Source organism: Haemaphysalis longicornis, unplaced genomic scaffold, assembly GCF_048455015.1.
Source record: "Haemaphysalis longicornis isolate Haplotype H1 unplaced genomic scaffold, Haemaphysalis longicornis Haplotype H1 scaffold_1, whole genome shotgun sequence".
NCBI classification, from domain to species: domain Eukaryota; kingdom Metazoa; phylum Arthropoda; class Arachnida; order Ixodida; family Ixodidae; genus Haemaphysalis; species Haemaphysalis longicornis.
The window spans coordinates 377,350,384-377,371,684 of record NW_027526203.1 but is presented as its reverse complement, the minus strand read 5'-3'; the positions used below and the strand labels follow the sequence as shown (position 1 = coordinate 377,371,684).

The following is a 21,301-nucleotide window of genomic DNA, read 5'->3' as shown; positions in this document are numbered from 1 at the left end:
AATCAACGCTGTACACTGCGTCACAACAGAGGCGAATAATGCTGACGGAACCTCGGCTGCAGTAGGCGGTTGGGAACGTTGTCAGGCACTGAGTGCCGTTATCTTCATTATCCGAACCGAACACCTCCCCCATCTGGAGGCGTGCAACGAAGTCGCTTTGCACCCGACACGCTCCTGAATGCCGGGGCGGGTTGTGCTGCATTCGCCTTTACGTCAACGTTGATGCGTGCATCGCCCTCAAAACTACTGCGAGGAATTCCGAACGCCTTTTCAACCAACAACTTTTTAGCAGCCTGCGCCCGATGAATTCCCGCCTTCGTTGCTCCGAAATGAATGCCTTGGACAAAACAAACATACAACGCCGCATCGGTCCCCCTGCACGAGCCACCAAACAGCTCAATCACAGAAAAAGAGTGCCTCCGGTCAATTTCTTTTGTTCCTTTATGTCCTTTCGTCCAACCACTATCCGCGTTTTAGCTATCATGGAGGTGCCCCTCGTGCTAGCGTGAAAACAGTTGTTGAAGGCCATCGAAGCGACATAATGCCGCTGACGCCGCCTCTGTCTCACCAAGCCAGGCAGCTCCTGCGATGAGTCAACATTATCACCAACTCCACCCCATCAGAGGAAGCAAACTTTCAGGGGCACCTTCGGCGCGGAATTCGATATATCGAATTTGCACGTGATCAGGAGTTCGATACACGCGCACAACAGTCCTATACTTTTGCATGGGATTTTCGAGGGGATGTTTCCACTGTTCGATATAGACAATAATTCGATATATCCGTGTTCGATATATCCGTGTTCAACTGTATAGGAAACTTTTTCGTGTTTTAGTGCATCATTTAGCTGTGGAAGCTGGCTTATAGTTTCAGACCACTTTTTTCATTCAATTCTCGATGTGCAGCAAGGTGAAAAATACTGGGCCGATATTCACGAAGTTGTTTGCACCTAATGTATTGTAGAAATAGTGATTGATCTCCGCCCGCTTGCAGTTTGTTCCCTTCAAAGTGATTGATGCGATTTCCGAGGCGCCGGCTAACGAAAGCTACTTTTCGATATCGTAGGAGCAAGTAGCTTTGTAAATCAGGGTCCACTTTTTTACTCGCAATGCCAAGAATCGCGATTCCCACAGTTATTCTGATGGAAAAAAATTACTGTCGGACGGTCTACTTCATCTCGATGCTATGCCGGAATTGTGCATAACTCCATTATCATGGGCAAACGTTGGTGGAAGTTCTTTTGTGGAAATAACAGTGCCAAACGTGACGCTACCATGCGCATTTGAAGGCGGCTCTGAGCGGCCGCCGGTGCTAGCGCGGCCGCTTCCGTTCCCTCACGTACGTCACGTCCGGCCGCCGGTAATGGCCACCTTTTCTATTCAGTTTCGGTTCCGAAAACGCCAATTTCGCGAGCCGTTTGCGTCGCGCGCGTTGATCTTTGAAACGCATTATTTTGAATTTCGCACCCTTTTTATGTGTACTATTAGGTGACATTATTTTTACGTGGTCGAAAATTTGAGTTCAGTTGGCCTTTAAGCTATTACGAGCGCTTGTGACATTATCTGGCCGTGCTACGAAGCCTCGTTTTCCCTCCTCTCTTATTCTTGCTCCGTGGATCAGGCTAAACAAGCAATACAGGTTAAAGATAGTACAAGTGTGTGCCCCAACATCTACCTACAATAATGAGGATCACAGTTTCTATCGGGATGTTGAATCAGCAACGGATAAGGTAAACGCAGGTACATAACAGTGACAGGAGACTAACGCAAAAGTAGGCGAGATGCAAGCAGGCAAACGTGCAAAGGGAAACATTGGAATAGGCAGCCGAAACAGCTGAGGGGATGAACTAGTATTTGTGGACACAAATAACCTGAGGATAATGAATACATTTTTAAGCTAAGGAATGAATAGGAAATGGACATGAAAAAAAATCCCACAGCTTAATTAAAACAACATTGATTTCATTTTAAGCGACAATTCAGGTGTTGCGCAGGATAATGCGGTGCCAAGCAAGGTCAAGAGCAGGGATCACAGATTTGAAAAGGGAAATAATCAAACTTTGCAGTCAGCAAGAGGCAGGGTGCAGGAGTTCAGAAAAATGCTTCTGCAGCATTAACCGGAGAAAGTGAACATAGCGCAGTCATACTGGATAACAATCTAAAGACAATCACAGTCAGAAGTACCTACAGGAGGGAGAGAACTTAGAAAGGAAAATGGTGAACTAAGAAAATAAAGGAACTTCGTGAAAAACACAGGAATAGGAAAGAGTTACCTAAGAACAAAGCAGCTACGTAATCAGAGCCGATTAGATTAACAGAAGTAAGGACAATGACATTTGTAGCTGGAAGCGCGACTGTATGCTACAGAGATAACCAGAAGAAAAGGCAAAGCAACAAAATTAAAGCGGGAGCTGGGCAGCAAATACACAGCTGGACCAGCAGTTCTCGCTAACACAGCAACCAGTGCGACTCACCCATCGCCGATCTTGCTGAAGTGCATGAACGTTTCATCTATACCGCTGCGACCAGGTGCAACATCTGGAGGGTAAAAATAAGGCAGCATTGAGAAGAAAACCATGCAACAATCAAACTTGCCCATATGGCAAGCATATACAGTAAAACCTTGCTACAAGAGAGACCACAAGAGAGACATGTCTCTTGTAACCAGGGCCTCTTGTATGCAATGTTGCTAACATGGCGAACATAGGAAAACCAACCAAACCGCCTTCATTTAAATCTCTCTTATAACCAGGTGTCTCTTGTAACAGTGTCTCTTGTAACGAGGTTTTACTGTGACCATATCGAACAGGCAGCACAGAAAGGATGGGACAAAAGAAGAATTAACGACACAGCGTGAATTCTGAACTGAATTTTATTAGAAAAACACACACACATATATACTCAACTCTGAAAAGCCACGTGGCTTCCTATCATGTCATCCGCGATTACAGCACAGGTAAAGCGTTGCCAAACTGCACTGCGCTTTTTGCACTGCCTGTTCGATATGGCAGTTTGACAACGCTTTACTTGTCCTGTAATCGCGGATGACATGATAGGAAGCCACGTGGCTTTTCAGAGTTGAGTATATATGTGTGTGTGTTTTTCTAATAAAATTCAGTTCAGAGTTCACACTGTGTCGACGTTAATTCTTCTTTTGTCCTGTCCTTTCTGTGCTGCCTGTCCGATATGGTCACTATGAACCAACTAGCCCAACTTGCCACCCTTCTGCAGGTTTTACTGTATTTAAAAATGGCACTGAAAGCAGACGGTACACCATTGCCTGAACCGAAAAATGCACGTCAAATGGCTTGGCAACTGTGTTGCGTGCGTGAAACATTCGCTCTCAGCCCATCTGGTTTGACCAAATGAGAAGTTTCACTATGGTGCTCCCCAACAGATGGCTTAACACTTACCATGTGTACACTTACTACAACAGCACTACAACAAAGCGACCTTACCAATAATCAGTCCAAACACTGGCATTCTTCCAGAACTGTTCGTAACCCAAGTTGATCAATTAGCATTGCGTACTTTCCTATTCGTGTTCTTCCGCAACATTTTTTTTTTCTTTTTTTTCCCTCCTCACCATCACCCTCACCTAATCCACCCGTCACTGCCCTTTCCTCAGTGTGTTAGCTATTTTTCACAAAGCCGATAATCGGCACAGACTCCACCTCCTCACCTCGGGCCAACCTCCTCTCACTTGTTAGCCAATCAGCGTCAAGTTTCGTGGCCATGTTTTTTTAGGGATCTACACTTCGCGAACTACAAAACCTTGGCCCAAGAACATTCCACATTCGACTGATTGTGGGGTTTAACGGGCCAACGCTGCACAGGCGGTGAGGCGCACCGTAGTGGAGGCTCGGAATTAATTTTGACCACCTGGGGATCTTTTAATGCGCGCTGAAATCTCGAACACACGGGTGTTTTCCCTTTTCGCCTCAGAAAAGCAGCCACTACTGCCGGGAATCGAACCCACATTCTTGGGCTCAGTAGGACAACACCTTGGCCACTGAGCCACCATAGCGGGTAAGCATGCAGTAGGGACATAATACCTGAAAGTGGTCACATGCACAGTGCCTAAGAAGAATCATACAATGACTTGGCTGAGTAATCAACTATCGCACCGAACCCAAAACCTCAGTGTTGAACTTTGGTGTCACTGTGTAACCCTAGTGGCTTGGTTTGCATCATTCTTTCTAGCTCTTTTTATCCCTACGGTCAAACATAATTTCCATTTACATTTTTATCAGCTTGCAAAGGTGTATTGTTGCAATATCTGTTGCGCACTTTCACTGTTACTGGTGCAAGTTGTGCAGAATGGCCAGTGGTGGCGGTACCTGTCTCCACGTTTGCGCCACTGTTTTCAAGTTTCTCACACTTTTAGAAATTCTGCGTGTATGAGTGAACTATTCGTGTTCGTGAAGAGCCGATCTTATAGAACTAGACAAACTTGTTTTTCTTCAGTGTCTCGCTACGCAAGGCATCCTGTTCCAGAATGTTTACAAGCTACAGTCAGCGTCTTTTTTAAAAGATGTGTTAGAAAAAGTTGCCACGTACTATTTTTTTACACTTTTGAAAATCGCAAATAAACCTGCATAATCTTCAGATCAAGTGGCCCCGGACATCTCAGTGCTTGTTTTGTTTGTCTCGTCTTACTGTATTCTTGTTTCAACTATAAACCAACTTGCCCAGTAAACCGTTTTATTCAATATTACCCCTCTAAAAAAAATGAACTCACAATCTCACATGAAAAGTCACTGGCCCTTTCTTGTGCCTTATATCTAAAACAACTGCACTGGGTTGGGACACAACAGCTCTCCACTGATGACAGCCAAGTGACATTATGTCACTACAATAAATCCACACTGCTGCCTCACCCGCTTCGTTTACTGTGATGCAAACAGCAGCCAGGCATATTTGCGCTATGAAACTGCTGCGAAAGAAATGAGAAAGGAAAATAAGTTCTTAAATTTGTAATACTAAATCACCTTTCACCATCAATGAAACACCAAGAGAACTACATGAGGGTAACCCCTTCATCTGAAACAAGTTGCTAGTTTTTTTTTATTGTTCCTTTCTTCGCTTTTAATTGAATACTGCACAATGATACTTAGCCTGCTCAAAACAATGTTTAGCAACAAGGTCCTCAATCGTGGACTTCTGCATCAACTGATCCAAGAAAGTTGCCCACTCAAAGAAAACGTCAGGCAGGCCAAAAATGTGAGCCACTCGCCATTTGCGGGTAGACCATTGAGACTTATTGGCAGCAATGACCACTCAAGATTTCGAGGTTTTTCAACTCACCATCATAGCACTTTGAGCCCGAGGAAGCAGTGTCCACCGGCACGACTGACCGTTCCAGTGTCTGCAGTTAATGCAAACAATTTCAATAAGTATAGCTCTTGGCACTAAAGACCTTTTATACAAATAGTGATACTTCTTGTAGCGGTAGAAGGCAAGGACCAAAAAACCCATGCTGACAACAGAACAGATATGACATGTCCCCTTACTATTTTTTACATTTTTAATAGGGTAATACAGTATTAAATTTAAAATTGGAACGATAGCCTCGTCTGACTGGTCACCAATACAGAAAAATAAAGTAGCTAGGTTGGCTCTAAAAAATACCACAAAAAAAGATGTTTGTTGGTCACACAAAAAGAACTGTGTATAACAATTTGTGAAATTTTTACCTATCTTGAGGGGTGATACAGTCCAAAGTTTGATACTGAAGAAATTAAGTAACCTCCAACTACACAGGCTTTTACAGTCAGGCAAATTAAAATTTCCATAAGCACTGTGCCTCACTCCCTCCAGATATCGAGGGAATGCACACGGGGAGCAAGGAGTTCGTACAGTCGAACCTCGATGTAACGAAGTCGGTAAAATTTGAAATTTACTTTGTGACATTGAAATTTCGCTGCATTAAAATGTTAATTGAATTGAAATTGAAATGTTAATTGAAATGAAGTGTTAACCCGTGAAGCGGTTCTTGCAAATGAAAACGTGGCGCGTGTACACGGCTGGCACACTGTTTCTGTTTCTGTTGGAGCTTAATCGTCTACGCAGGCATCACCGTGAATTGCATGGAGCGTTTTCTGCACGCAAGAGCACGCCTCGCAAGCCACAGGCGCGCTGACGCAGCCACAGAGACCACAAGCGCGATACAGATACCTCCAGCGACCACTTCTAACCACTCACTGAAATGCAACACGAGGGGCCAACGAAGTTGTTCATGTGGGCGAGAACTGCACTGCACAACGTCATACATGCCGCTTAGGAAAGCGCTCATCAAATACCCTCCACGGTGGTAAGCCTAATCGTCTCCAGCGGGGCCAGCCGGCATCCCAGAGTACTTCGAAGCTCCCGCCACCGGGTGCATGCCTCCCCATTGGTGAAAGTCGTCAGGCTCCTCCCACAGCCACAAGCGGCGCGAGGCTTTCTGGACGAGGCAGAAGCTGCCAGTGGCGCGCAATTGCGGACGTGGGTGTGAGAAAAACACGTGCGCAAGGCTCATAAAGACCCACAAATGCTTTGCCGCACAGTTGCTGGAACAATGGAACCCAATAAGCATGAATGAACTCGAACGAAGGGCGAATGAAGGTGGTGCCATACACAGTTTGTAGGCAAGGAGCTTGTAAGCAAGGAGCTCGCTCTTGGACTCCGTGGCTGACTGTATCCACAGCATTGGGCGGCCCGTGTCACCGTTTGCACTTTATCGAAACCCCCGCTTTGGTGCTTGTGTCTCCCACAATCTACTTCTACAACCAAAATTTCGTGCCCAGTTGTCCATGAAACTTCGTTACAATAAAATTTCAGCAAACGGGACTTTGTTACACAGAGGGTGAAAATACATGGTGTGTATACACTTGAAGTAAAAAAAATTACGTGGTTCGTTACACCAGGGGTTTCGTTACATTGAAGCTCGTTACATCCAGGTTTGACTATATTTGCAATGCTGCTTTAAAACAGGGAGATTTCACAGTTACATCATGCTGTGATTGGTAGTAGTAGCTAACACGCTTGAAAAATGTTGGCAACAGGAATACTAAAAGAACAAAAGCTTAGGATTTGAACCTCTTCATGTAACACCTACAGGCTTAGAACCTTCACTCGGCAGCCTTGATAAGCAGCCACAAAAAGCAATTTCTTGTAGCCCAGTGTCGACACTTGGCCATGCGGTGTCCCCACAACCGGCACCCTTCTTACTCACCGCACTGGTCCCCGGCAGCTGGTCCACGGGCGGCGCCACAAGTGCCTTGACGCTGTGCTCAGATGGCTGCCTGGCCGGGGGGGGAATGCTGTCGTCGTGGGTGGCGAGCTCGGGCTGCTGCATGGCAGACACGCTGACGCTGCGATCCGTGTCCTTCCAAAGGCCCAGGCTCTTGAGCATGAAGCGGTGGAAGAAGACCAGCAGGAGCAGTAGCAGGTCGTAGAGGGCGTAGTCGTTGTCCTCCTTGCGCTTCTCAATGCCCAGGATGCGCGGGGGGTCGAACGGCCGGTTCACGGGCACCGAGTCATTCCAGTCGAAGAAGTCAAACTGGAACAGGTACTTGACCACCACGATGGCCTCGGTGTACGTGATGATGGTGATCCAGAAGGTCTTGGTCGGCCGGGGCACCGACAGGGAGCCCCACAGAAAGGCCATCAGCGGCAGCGGCAAAGAAAGCAGGCTGGCAGATTTCATTTGGTTCAGGACGATGACGAGGTAGCAGACAACTTCGGAGCGCGACACAATGGCGTAGTAACAGGCAATCACAAAACGCACCACCGATGGGTGGCTCTGGCGGCCGTCCGGCTTGTCCACACTGTCCACCACTTCCACACTCTCGCTGCAAGCAAATGCAGAGCACAATGAGGCCCAGGAAGCCTGCACAACGCTGCTAGTACGCCACACGCACTCCTTTTGGTGCTTGGTGGATACAGCACCGGTCTCACTAAGGCACCACATGCTTGTCCTGGCTCGTTTGTCTACTCCCCAAGAATGACCACATCTTAATGTGGCCAAGTCTTTCACTGCCCTCCTTACAAAAGGGAGATAAATTTCCAGTCATGGTCAAAAACATCGTCAACCACTTTTCACTAAACCCAGGGATGGATGCCATTGGTGCCAACTCAAGGCAGGAATTAATCACAAGGTGAAACCTCTTGCTGTGGTTGCTGAAGCTAAAACTGGCCCACAGTCCTTCCAAGGTGCCCGAAAATTTTCCCCTCCAACATTCTTGACCACATCTTCCGTAACGGGGCATAACAAACAAGGCACCACATTAGCAGAGGCTACCAGAGGCTACACTTATCTCCAGTTCCGCAAAATTATCTCCAGAAATATCCCCAAATGCAAAATGAAATACTCTGAACAGACATCACATGTAACGTTTAACAAAGTGCTATACATGATTACCTGAACAGCTTTTCGTTGCTACCTTTCTTGCCAGCCACAGGTGTGTGACGATTGTCCGTTAGGTGCCTAACCGCAATGAAACAGGAAGACAAATGAATAAAAGCCAAAATTCTTATGGGGGAAGTTCACGACAGAGAGAAGGCTAGCAGTCATGGGAAAAAACCCTTACTTTAGGCATGTTCCCCAAAACTTCCTTTTTTGCAAAAAGAAGGTTTCACAGAAGAAAATGGGTGTTGGGGTTGGGGAAAAGGAGGCAGTGGCCCATAACTGTGTGGCATTGAGCCAACACCTTAGGGAGGTCAACTTGAATGCTAATGTATGCTTAAAATCTAAACCTCCTTCCCACTGAGTGCCATAGATGTGAAAAGAAAGAAAGAAACAAGGAAGGGGAATGGGGGGGAAGCCACTTGGAATTATAGTAGGTATGGTACATTGGTCTGAGAATACATGTATTCCAACAAAGACACATTGTCACACAAGCAACTTGATACAAACAAGTGCAACAAAATTGAAGAACTGCACCCTTGTTCACTTTTGATCTGACTTGTGTGTTTATGCTAAACGCCATTATCGAAGCTCAGAAGTCATATTTAAGTTGGGGCACTGACGCTGCAGCTGGAAACAGGGTACACCGTAGCGATGGGCTCCAGACTACTTGAGTGTGGCTCACCTTGTATTTTCCCTCTTGAAGAAAAACCGTACCCAAGGCCTGGTGTTGAACCAGTGATTTTGCGCATAGCAGCAGGGCGTCCGAACCAATTTGTCACCATAATCGGTTCCAGTCAAAAACTTATGTTACTGGCACCACACACAGAGCCTTACAAATTGTAAGTAAAAGTAACACAAGGCCTTTTGGTCCAGTTAGCACCCGCCGCGGTGGCTCAGTGGCTAAGGCGTTGCGCTGCTGAGCACGAGGTCGCGGGTTCGATTCCCGGCCGCGGCGGCCGCTTTTCTGATGGAGGCGAAAAGCAAAAACGCCCGTGTGTACGAGATTTCGGCGCACGTTAAAGATCCCCAGGTGGTCAAAATTAATCCGGAGCCCTCCACTACGGCGCGCCTCATCGCCTGCGTTGCGTCGGCGCGTTAAACCGTACAATCAATCAATCAAATCAATCAATCAATCAGTTAGCAGGAGTGCAACAAATTGGGGTGGCTCGAGAAGGATTTCCACAGGCAAGAAACCGCCAAGAAAACAAAGAAAAGGGAAGACTTTAAGTGGTTTCCAATACTAAAGGAGTGACGTGAAATTTTTTTGTCCATTTGACCGACCCCATTGACGAAAAAAAACTGACAAACTCTACATAGAAACTAAGAGGACCCAAAAGCTAAGAAACAATTTCAATAATGATACACTGGCAAGGCCACGTGGCTGCTTCAACTGCCTACGTTTGTGTGGTGTTGGCTTCAAGGGCCTCTCAAAGCTGCTTACAGGGACAAGAGGTGGCATGATTTATTTGGTGCCAAAACCAGAGGCTGCCGGCACTTCCTTCGTGTAAATCAGCACAACTCAAGTTTCACAAGGCGTATGACGAGTGTTTTAAAAGAAGTCCCCACCTTCAGCCAGGAATTGTAAATAAAAAAATTACACATAAGACAGATTTGAACAGTAAGTTCCAAACACTGTTTTGCTATTTGTTGATTATGTAAATGCGTACAGACTGGGAAAGAATTCAGCCCTAAGTATACAGATTAAGTAGTCAGATACTGCAAAGCAATCGGGTGGCTCATTAATGGGCTGGACTTATGAATATCTACTATTTTAGAGACAAAGAAACCCTGTGCATGCAGCTGTGGCCCCACCATACCTTGTCTGTGTTCTGAACACATGTGATGTGCCAGTCAGGCACTGCTTGTGTAATTTCTACCTGAACCTTATGTTCTGAAGAAACTGAAACAATGTTTCCAATGGTTCAATACCTGCATTACTATTCACTGCAACATTTACTTTATGCCTGATTTGCCATGAGTATTTTTGCAGGCACTTATTGGCAAGCTTCATGATCATATTACGCAAGGCACGGAATTTCACCGCTCTCAAGAACCACATGTGCTTATGAAAAAGAAAGCGTTTTATCATGTAAGTCCGCGCAACAATTCCAGCAACCGCAGGCTTGAATCACAACTAATTTCAGAACTGATTTTGCTCGGTGCTTCCTTTATCAGCTTTACAAAAGCACACAGTTATGCTCTTGCAGCTGGTTTGCAGCACCAGAATATGCTGCGGTTAGTACTATGGCAACACTGTTGTAACACTGTTGTTGTGCAAGGCCAAGCATGAAAGCTATTTCCAAAAACCACCAACTTAACTTCAAACCACAGGAGATCTGGAGGTGAGAAGTGGAACTTACTCATGGTGGTGGAACTTCCTGCTTCTGAGAGAAGGCTCACCCAGGGTTGTGGCAATGCCATTCACAAACTGCAAGGGAAGATAAGAAGGGCACATGGCAATCCAGCCACAAGCTTCTAGCCTGCAGGGGCTTTCCTTGTGTGCTCATCTTCAAACATTTGAGCTTTCAGCCTGCACCTGATTCCCAAGACTACATAAATAACGGTGAAGGTGAACTTGATAGCTGAAGAACGAAACTCGGCCCAAAGCTAGCTGGGATGTGAAGACGCCATTCAGGCCAAGGGATCACCGAGAGGCATGTCTGACTGGGCAGAAAAAGGCAGCTTGTGCCAACATCAGCAAGGCACAATTTTGGTTGCCACAGAAACTAGTTGAGTCCTGTAACAACAAAACCACCAGGCAAGGCACTGTTCTTGATAGGTTTTTGTAGTCACAAATATGAGACAGCGAAGAAATTGTGTATATCTGAGACAAACAAACTAGACCACACATATGCACAAACAAAAATACTACTCTCCAGCTATGTTGTCTCGTATACAGTGGAATCTCGATGATACGATTCTGGGTGATACGAATTTCGGGATGATATGAATTTCTGATCAGTCCCGGCGAAATGGCATTGTTACCAATGGGAAAAATAACGGCTCTTACGAATGGACCTGCGCGGCCCGGCGGATGATACGAACGAGCCGACGAGGCGCCCGACTGCCGAGCAAGCAGGCGACGGCGACGTACGGGCTCTCTCTCCCCTCTTTGCCGCTCTTTCTCCAGGAACGGCCGGGCGGTTGTTTTCTGCTAGCGAAAACGCGGCGCGCACGCCACAGGCGCGCTGACGCCGCCGCGAAACCACCCGAATGCTGCTCGGGGCGCGGCCGGCCGCGGCAACATGGCGGCGGGTTCGGTCGCGAAGTGGGGCGCTCGAGTGACCGCTTCTAACCGCTCTTTAAAATGCCTCTCAAAGCACGCACGGAGTTTCTTGTGCGGTAAATGAGCTAATAATGTTGGCGAAAACAGTGCTATCAAAAATCTTCCGCACCGCTAGTAAAAGCGCCCATGAAATATCTGCCGTGGAATTAAGCCTAAACCACTCCGGCGGGTCCAGCCGGCTGTTTCGAGCGCTTCGAAACTGCCACCATGAGGCGCACGCCTTCCCATTGGCGCAAGACGTCAGGCCCACTGCCCTGCGCGTCGCGCGTCATTTTCTGACCATGTGGCGCAGGCGGCCGCGGGCACAAAATCTCCGACGCGGGCGATTATCGCGCGCGCAACGCCGACGCGCACGAATCGCGTGCAAAAATGCTCCAGTAGTGAGCTTGGGCACCGCGAGTGAGGAGACGAAAGACCACAAAGGACCACTGGGCGACAAGGAGGTTAAAAAAAAACAGAAAAACGTCACGAATTTCTTCATGCGAAATTAAGAAACGAAATAAACGCAAACTTTTTAAGTGCGAAATTTTTTGGTCTGTGTTGATTCATACGAATTTCAGATGATACGAATAATTTTCGCGGTCCCGCGAGATTCGTATCATCGAGATTTTACTGTAATAACATTAAAAAAAAAAAAAAACCCAAATTGTATCATATGCCAGCAGTGCATTGAAAAGGTGTTCTTCCTGCTGTTCAGCTGTTGCTTTGACATTCACTTGGCAACAAAAGGTGCCTTCATTATTGTGGCACAATAGAAAGGTGTCTTAGGATGACTGGCGCTGAGAGATATCAGGCAATCCACTCAACCATGTACTGCCTATGCTAACACTCACAGCAAGAGTGGAAAGGATGGCAATGTGCCAGCCAAACAGCTTTGCTTGCTCTTAACTTTTTTACGCTGAGTATCGCTTCATGGCGATAGATTTCAGTCCATCTCAGAGGAGCTCTAGGTGCTGAGAAAAGTCCCCGGCCTATAAGAGGCACGACATACTATGTACAAGGGCATGAGCGTCTTTATCTTGCTATCATGAAAATATGACTGGGGTGAACTGACAACAAACTGAACTCGCATCCTGCAGCCTAAAGACTTAGCCAGTAAGTCTTTATGGAAGCTGACTTCCAAGACTACCACTTGTAGCCTGCTGCTCCCAGCAGGGCAGCTTGCAATAGGATAAAATTGAAACAGGTAGCAATGTGGCACATTCATTGGTTTCCACCTCAGCAGTTAGCAAGGGCAAACAAGAGTAAATAGGAAAAGACTGGCTGCCGCAACCAGCCAATGGACACCGTTACGATAGACTTTGCCAGGGAAAAGCTCCTGGAGTGGCCATCTGTCAAGTTTTTCCCTGTGTCTTCATTTTTGTTGCACTGGTTCCAAAGAGCTCCTGCACTATTGTCCACATGAGGTGTATGGTACTCAAGCCCCTAAAAGGTGCGTCTTTTGAATCTACTCCAAGGAGGGCACCCCCAAAAAAGCTTACAGAGAAACTATCTGTACCCCCTCTAACCCTTTGGAAACAGCCCACGACCTGCTGAGGCAACTAATGCTCTTTCACCTTACTCACCAAAAAGTTGGTGAAGAAACCATGAAAAGCAAATAGATACTGATTAGCACAACAAAATAAGTGGACACTAACCTAGTTTGCATTTAAGTAGTAGCACTAATGAATCAATATGAGGCGGTGTCCCATTGCTACAACTGTTACCCCTCACCTGCGCCTTGACAATGCGCTTCTCATCGGCCAGCTTGCGTGCCACGTAGCGGTAGTCCCGAGAGACCGAGTTGAGCTTGGCAGTGGCACTGATCAGCATGCTGTCCAGGAGGGCCAGGCCAAAGGCCAGCAGGCTGCGCAATCGCTCGCCGTACGTCTCGTCCATGGGAGGCCGCACAGAATGGGTGGCGTCCGCCCCTTCACACACCACCTAAGATGCGGGACAGGGGAGTCGGTCACCCGCTCCCAGGGAGGTCTGCTGTTGCGATGACGTTCACTCGGCAATGCCGCCTCTGCTTAGAAATAGACTTGCCAAGGAGCACGCCTCACATACAGCTGCCATTTACTTGGCGAGAAAAAGCCACCCCAAACGCCATCAACCTGATGTTGCCAGATGCACTGTTTGTGCATGGGCACAGATATGTTATTAGGCTCTTACGTTCAAGGTCTGATGTACCACAAAAATCATTGAGCAGACAAGGCCGGACAAGCAGCCGAGGCTTGTCTGGAAATAGTCTGCAAAAGCGACAACCAACTATGTTTTTGTTGGTTTTTGGTTTAGCAACGGCTGTCGTTTCTAGTGCGCCAGACTTGTGGACTAGGCACATCATTTATTAATGCAGAGTAACTCGTCCCTTGTCTTCAGCGCGGCTAAGTTTTTTTAATTGCACTGTCATACACAGTGCAGAATTAATTCCTTTCCTGAGCCAGTACAAAAAAAATTGCGTAGCCCAACTGCAAGATTGACCAAGGCCATTTTATACCACAGTGCATAATCCCCACCCTACAATGGTCTGTACAAAAGCAGGTTAGCAACCACTCACCATGCGTCTTACTCCTCACAGGAGTAGGATGCATGGCAGGTGACCCACAGACAGACAGCTTGGAGACAGGCATACAACATATTCTATGATTACCATCCTAGCCCTGTTTACATCATTTTCATTTCGCTATAAGATAAGTGCAAACTGCTTGTGCTCTAGCAAGCTAGTATTGCCAGAACCGAGTCTTCATGCTGTTACATAAAAAAATTCTGACCTACTTTCCTAGCTACCTGTCTAAAGTACATTTGGAGCTAAGCAAGTGTGCTCGTAGCTTGAATTGCATTAACTTAAATGCTTTTTCACTAAAAAGAAGCAAATTGTAAAACTTTTCACACGAAGCGACTGGTCAGAGAACACAACATGTACCCGCTGCTTGCCTCTTTGAGCACAGCAGACCTCCTCGATAGTGTAAATTGCATCAATGCGAAAAATGTGCAGGAATCAAACCCAAAATCTTCCAAGATTTTGGAAGATTTTGATCCAGCCTGTTCCTGCACTGCCATTTTTGTCACAGGGGTTTTCAGCCAAGAGTTTAATGAAGAACTCAGCTCATACGTCTCACCAGGTGCCCTTAGTGACTCATTGCTTGCAAGAGGCCATTCTTCAACAAGCCTCAAATTTGATGCAAAACTAGAAACAAACATATAACCAACCACAAACAAGCAAACACAGCAGTAGTGCAAAGTAGATGTGGGCGGTGAGAAGGAGGGCTTGCCTCGGATCCTTTGAAGCTCCAAGCATATAATGTGAAAAGATATTTCACGCAAGTTTCTGCAATTCGATTTTGCTTCCTTTACAGCCACTCTGCGACAACTTGCAAAAGGGTTTCACAATTTCTCGATCCTATAGTGCACCAGCCAGCCCGAATGCTCGGGTCCAGCCTTTTAAACATTTCACTGCTACCTAAACTATATGCACATCCAGTGCAGTGAAGATGGTGCCGGCACACAGCAGTCACTACACCAACAACAACACCCAACCTGTCCGGCCTCGCCACGACGTGTGGACTTGGGAGTGAGGCCAGCGGAGGCTGTAGAGACAGTGGTGGAGGGAGCAGGAGCAGAAGCAGCAGCAGCAGCAGCAGCAGCAGTGGAGGCGGCAGGAGTACCAGCAGCCGCCTCCGAAGACCCGGGATGAGGGTCTTCGGGCAGAAGCCCCTCCTCAGCACTGGTTGAAGGCTGGTCACTTGCACTGGGCACTGGTTTACTTGAGGACTTGGAAGGCTGCAAGGAGCGCGGAGAGGTTGGTGGCGGAACAGAAACACTCTGAGGTCATGTGCCCTGTCACTGAACGAGTTTGGGTGCTGCCAACAAAGCGGGAGAGTGACCAGGAAAAATGGGCTAAAGGCACTGAATATGAAAGTGATCGGTGCAAATGGCCCAGAAATTTGGTGCATCCTGTTAACAAAATAACTTACCGTAAAATTCCGTATAAGGGCCCCCACTGTGCCCCTACATCCACGGCTAATTTCAAGTTTGAAAGCACCCCCCCTCCCCCCTTTTCCCTCGCTCTACAGTGTCCAAGCCCCAAAATCCACCGCACACCAGGCAGCCCTGGCATGCCATGGCCAATCTATAATCCAATCCGATCTGATCATGGCCAGATATCTACGCGCCATTCCTCGTTTTTCTTTTGGTGGCAGCATGTGCTCGATTTTGTTGCCGAGGCGTGGGCTACCTGAGGATACTCTGGTACAATCTTTCAGGGGCTGTGGCATAAGGAATGCACTGGATGGCTTGAGGGAAGGTGACCTGCATTGTGGACTGGTAGGGCACCTGGAAACCGAGGCGGACTTCAAGAGGAATTCTGCGAACTTTTCTTTGAGACTGACACAGAGGAGTCTTGATGGTTTTGAGCGATGACTAACATTTTTTGGCAAAATGTTAGGTGCATGTGCATTCCGCATTTTTTTTTTCTGGCAAGGGATCGTTGTCGCCGCCATCTTGAATTTTGGTGTCGTTCCAGGATAGCGCAAGAGTCAAGAGTTGGAAAAGGGATAGGAAGTAAGGAGTGGAGAGTACAGGGCAAGAAAGGTACCTAAAAGCAGTCCTCAATGCCGGCTCCTCTGATGAAAATCAGCAGAGTGTCCAGCAGGTGCTTTCTATGAGGTGGGGCTCCAAGTGGGTTAACCCAAAGTTCATAGTCTGCCGGTCGTAGCGGGCCAAGTGTCTTTAGGCAGCGTTCTCTAGGAACACTGAGTGTCGAACATTCCCACAGGAGGTGTCGAGCACTGCACAGGGCACCGGTACCACATTTCTGGCAGTTCGGAGAGCTGTACGGGTTTCCACGCCCGAAGAAATAGTGAGCCGTACTAGGCGTAAGGGCCGTGCCCATTCTTATACGCCTTAGCCGCACTGTTGCCCATCGACTGTATCCGGGCGGCAACGGGTTGCGGTCTTCCGGAATTTTGTTTTGAAGGACGGCCTTCCGCTCGGCCTTCGCCAAAGCAGACCGTCTTCTGTGTCGATGTCGGCTTCCTCATCTGAATCAGCGGGTTCTAAACAGTCTTGCTCGGGGTGAATACGAAGTTGCTCCCGCACAATTCTGTGTGCCTCTTCATTGCCTTCAATCCCTTCATGTCCAGGGACCCATCGGATTTGGTATTGCAGGCCACTCTGTTCGCATTCAGCAATGAATTCCTTTATTCTTTGGACAGTGCGACTGGTAGTTTTGTGTGTACCAAGGGCTCGAACTGCGTTCATTGAGTCTGTGTAAATTATTATCTGTTCAGGAGGGCCGAGGGTGCTCGGATGTTTGCCTGCATGTTCAGTCAAGGCAAGCAGGATGGCCCTTAGCTCGGCTTCTCAGCTGGAAATTTTGACAAAGCGCACGTGTGCATTTGCGCTTCGGTCTTTGAGGCTGTACCAGCAGAGTGAGACGCGGTCATGTTCAACTGCGGCGTCTGTGTAGACATGCAGGGTACCATTTGCTGTGGTGTCGCTGTCTCCACTGGCTAGTTCTAGGAGGTGATCTTTAACCTTCCTTTTCCTTCGTCTTGGGTTGTCGTGACCGACATTTCTTCGCAGTGGCTTGTTCATTGTCATAATAATGTCACGAGCTGCCGGTTCCGCCTTGGGACGACATTGTTGTGACAATGAACAAGCCTTTTTATGAAGGCTTATCAATTAATGCTGGCAAAGCACACAGAATGAACCACTGCTAAACGTTTCAGCCATTTTCTTGCAGTTTTCTGTATAGCCTTGTCTGGTTTGCCTTACCCAAAGGAAGCAATGTAGCAAAATTAAATTTGGTATGTAAAATCTAATTCAATCTAACGAGCTTACAATTTGCCGAAAAACCCCACAAAACGAAAACAACCTATAAACTGCAGTTTGTATTCAGAAGTCCATTATAGTTCAAGATAACACAGCGATTCACCCTAAGACAAGCAAGACTCCAAGTGCAAATCTGATCACAAAACTTTAAACTGGACAAATATAGAAGTAGACAAATTGACAGGAAATAATGCAAACCTGGTGCAATATAAACTGCAGGTAAAGAACCTTACAATTCAATATCAGACGGGCTATAACAATCTGCACCAACACATCCTTTTACGACACATCTTCACTAGCGAGTTGTTCAAAATAGACTATCCTTCTCCGCAATGCATCCAAGAGCTGCAGCACAATTACATTTATTTTTAGTCAAAATTTTCAATAAATTAGATGTCCTCTACATTTGAAATAAGAGAAACAATCCTGCATTAAGAAATAAGATAAAAACGAGAAAACAAAGTTTTTGTCTTTGTAAGCATATTGAGCAAGTAGCACTAGCTTGCTGCGCAAGAAGGGAGCACCAAAACCACAAGGCGGAGGAGTTGCTGACCTGTGAAGTTCCCGAGACAGTGCGGCTGAGTGGCGACCTGTCCATGCTGACAATGGGCGACAGTCGACTGGACTCATTCACGTCATCTGCTTCCTCAGACACCAAGCGTGCATCTTCCGATGTGCACTTGATGGTGCCACTTTTCATTGCATTGCTGAGCAGCTGCAAAAGGTAGAGACAGCAAGCGAGCTCTTCCCACACACTGCAGTGGCAGGAGGAAACGTCGGCCTGCACTGGGAAAGCTGGACGCATCAAAGCACCTTCCTAATTTGCTACGACCACACACACATTTGACGTGGTTTAAAGGGGCCACGAAGACAAAATACAAGTTTGTTTTATTCAAAAGAGTTTGTGTTTTATAGTGCCCCCCAGTGCTTGTCCGGATACAAACGATGCTTTATTCACAGAGAAATTAATCCATTTAGGTTAAAACTTTGATTTTCCAGCTAAATTGTGTGCTTTCGTGGTCCACAACGACATCACAGGAACCGACCGCTCTGCAGCCGATTAAGAAGCCTTGTTTACCGTTTGTGAACCTAGACGGTGCCACCATACCGTGGCAAGCCGTTTTCTGCCTCTGGTTTGTTTGTGACCATATTTAAACCTGGCTTGTTTTTGTTCATGGAGAAAATAATCGTTTCGTGAAACATGGTGCTCGCTCGACAAATATGGTCACGTCAGACACCGTCGCTTGCGTCAATCGGCCAGTGTCGTCTGAGACAACCCCAAAGTCCCGCAGTGCTCTGCAGCTAAACCAAGCATAGTGTGCGCCGTACCAACAGCAGTACACATCGGTACTTCTATGTTTACGCGTGTTTTCGTAACTTCCACTGTTTGTACCACCATTCTTACTGATATAAAAAGAATGTGCCCTAAATTTAAGCGCAAATAGCTTGTTCAGCAAACTTATAAGCTCTGCCTAATTTGCGTTTGCGTTTTCCAGCCTCCGCCAATCGCAGAGCTGGCTGGTATGACATCATAGGTTCTGTTGCAGGAAATGAGCTAGTGGGTCACATGGAAGTTCCCTTTTTTCCTAATTATACAGCTTATTTGAGCGAAGTTTACGTTAAAAGTGGTGTCAGTATGATTCTAACGAGGCAATCTTTTGAATGAACCAAACTTGCATTTTGTCTTCATGGCTCCTTTTTAAGGAACCTCGGTCGCTCAATAAAAATGAGGTATGGACTGTCAAGCGATGGGGTAGGCTTCATTTTCCTCTACCATGGCACTGAACATCAGTGAAGATGAGCCACAGCTAGAGCGGTGGCAGCTTTCGTGCACTGACTGAGACGTGTTCGAAGCTTTCAAAGGGGACAAGTTCGTAAGCCCTACTCAGACACATGCAGTGCAGCTTTATTCACATAGAAGAAGTGGATCACGAATGACCACCAAAAAGAAAAAGAGGGAGCTCTGCATGGTGTGAGCTGGAGAGACATTAAAACATTTCAAGGATATAGGGGAGGGATGACAGGCACTGTAGGCTTTGTAGTGCTAGTTTCGAAAGCGCCTGGAGACAGGCTCCAGTGTTCCCTTTAACAGCGGACTCCCTGCCCCTTCTCTGTCATATTGTCACGGGTGCCTACACTGTCCTGTCGCAGTATCTTCCTGGCCAGACAGGTCTCTGTCAAATGTTTAACTCCAAGCATGTCAGCTTGCAGAGTGAAACAACTTGAGTACATAGGCAGCTTAGCCTGCGTAGGTCAATATTGAGTTGTGGCCATTTTCAAATTGCAGTTTAGAATACCTTCGAGTAAACTAGCATAATAAAGGCCAGCAGTAATGAACTTTCATTTTGGAGCATAAACCTGCTGCAATGTTTAAATCGAATTCGCATTGCAGCTTGTTGCACAGCCATTTTCCTGAACACTGTGTGGCTGCTGTATATCGGATGAAGCTGCGGTGTTGTCTCATCCATTTTTAAACACCGATCGCTTATTACCTGGGTAATCATAGCATTATTAGTTTCCTGCTACATATGTAAATGCGTGAGTCAAAGTCGTTTTCAGAAAAGCTGATTTGCACTACTTTCTTGGTGCACCTAAGTGGAAGCCTTCACTGATCTGTGGTCACTGATCTCCAATGCCTTTGAAATGTTTCTCAGCATGTGATGCAATAGATAAGCAGGTAGCATCAAGAGTGCACTTTGTTTCTATCAAGTATTTATACTTGATTTTCTTTAAATTTAGGAATTTCTTTAAATGAAAGCAAAATCTACAAGGACTGAAGTTGTCAAAGGTGGCTTTTTTTTTTTGCTCACGGTGTGATGCTCTGGTAAGCATAATTTCTTTCTCGTTTTGCATTTTCAAATTATTTTGGTGATAAACTTAACAGTAGAAGGTCTAATAAACAATGCCAAATGCTCAAGTTAGTCTGAAAAGGATGCAAGTTCTTCAGATTACCGTTCCGACAATGACTGTATGCAAACCTGCGAGCAACATTCCCCACTATTAGCAGTTTAGCAATTGCAGCACTGCTTCAGTTTCATTCAGGCTGAAGATAGCACTTGCATACTTTGCAGGGTTTCTATACCATTTGACTAAGATTTTTAGATGTCTCCTGTACAAAAAGTACAGTTTTGTTTTGAAGAAAATTTCGCACCAATCTCAATGGCACTCTGAGCATTACCATATAAAAGAGGAAATGATTGTGTAAGTTGTGCTTTTGAGCAAGAAGCTCACTTCTTCCAGACGTATTTACTGCTAAAGACTGAGTATTTTGTTGACCTATGTCAATTCTCTTTTTTAAAGTGTGTCAAACTTCATAAGTGTCTGCACCTAAAATTCACCTTTTAAAAATTTAATTGTGTCTAATGTATCCGACTGTTAAATGCATTATTAAAAATTGTATTTAGTACTTCATTCATAATTTTTGAAATACCTGAATAATTTTGGCACAAAGAAAAACAGCTTTGAAACCAAAAAAAAAAAATGAGTGTTTTCAGGCTTTTTAGTGTACTCTTTAAAGAGGTAGTGACAACAAACACACTAGCAGCAAGTTGATGCCCAATTTTAACCTAAAATGCCCCAAATCATGCCCAAAAATCGCTGAAATGGTGGTCACGTGTAGAGTCGTTCATGGTGTGCAAGTAAAATGTACAGGGTGCTTGAAGTTGTCCTGCACAGTGTCTTGCTAAAGAAATTGAGAGCTATGCCAATCCTCTTTTGTCAATGGTTTATATAACCAGCAGACATTACAGACACTATATGCAAGGAAGTATCCAATACTGACATGGTTACACCATGGCATTCTAGCTTATGTTA

General features: G+C 46.2%; 1 protein-coding gene across 5 annotated transcripts in view; it reads right to left on the bottom strand.

Annotated features, from left to right (window-relative positions):
- The window catches only part of Piezo (piezo type mechanosensitive ion channel component), a 175,022-nt gene that overhangs the window by 14,236 nt on the left and 139,485 nt on the right, over nucleotides 1-21,301 (bottom strand). For all 5 annotated transcript variants that reach the window (XM_077686396.1, XM_077686399.1, XM_077686398.1 and 2 more), the window contains 8 exons: nucleotides 18,042-18,203; nucleotides 15,194-15,436; nucleotides 13,391-13,600; nucleotides 10,752-10,819; nucleotides 8,404-8,469; nucleotides 7,216-7,834; nucleotides 5,307-5,367; nucleotides 2,474-2,537 (listed from right to left, as the gene is read on the bottom strand). In XM_077686396.1, coding sequence (XP_077542522.1) covers nucleotides 2,474-2,537; nucleotides 5,307-5,367; nucleotides 7,216-7,834; nucleotides 8,404-8,469; nucleotides 10,752-10,819; nucleotides 13,391-13,600; nucleotides 15,194-15,436; nucleotides 18,042-18,203 — 1,493 coding nt within the window. The remainder of the gene's footprint in view (nucleotides 1-2,473; nucleotides 2,538-5,306; nucleotides 5,368-7,215; nucleotides 7,835-8,403; nucleotides 8,470-10,751; nucleotides 10,820-13,390; nucleotides 13,601-15,193; nucleotides 15,437-18,041; nucleotides 18,204-21,301) is intronic.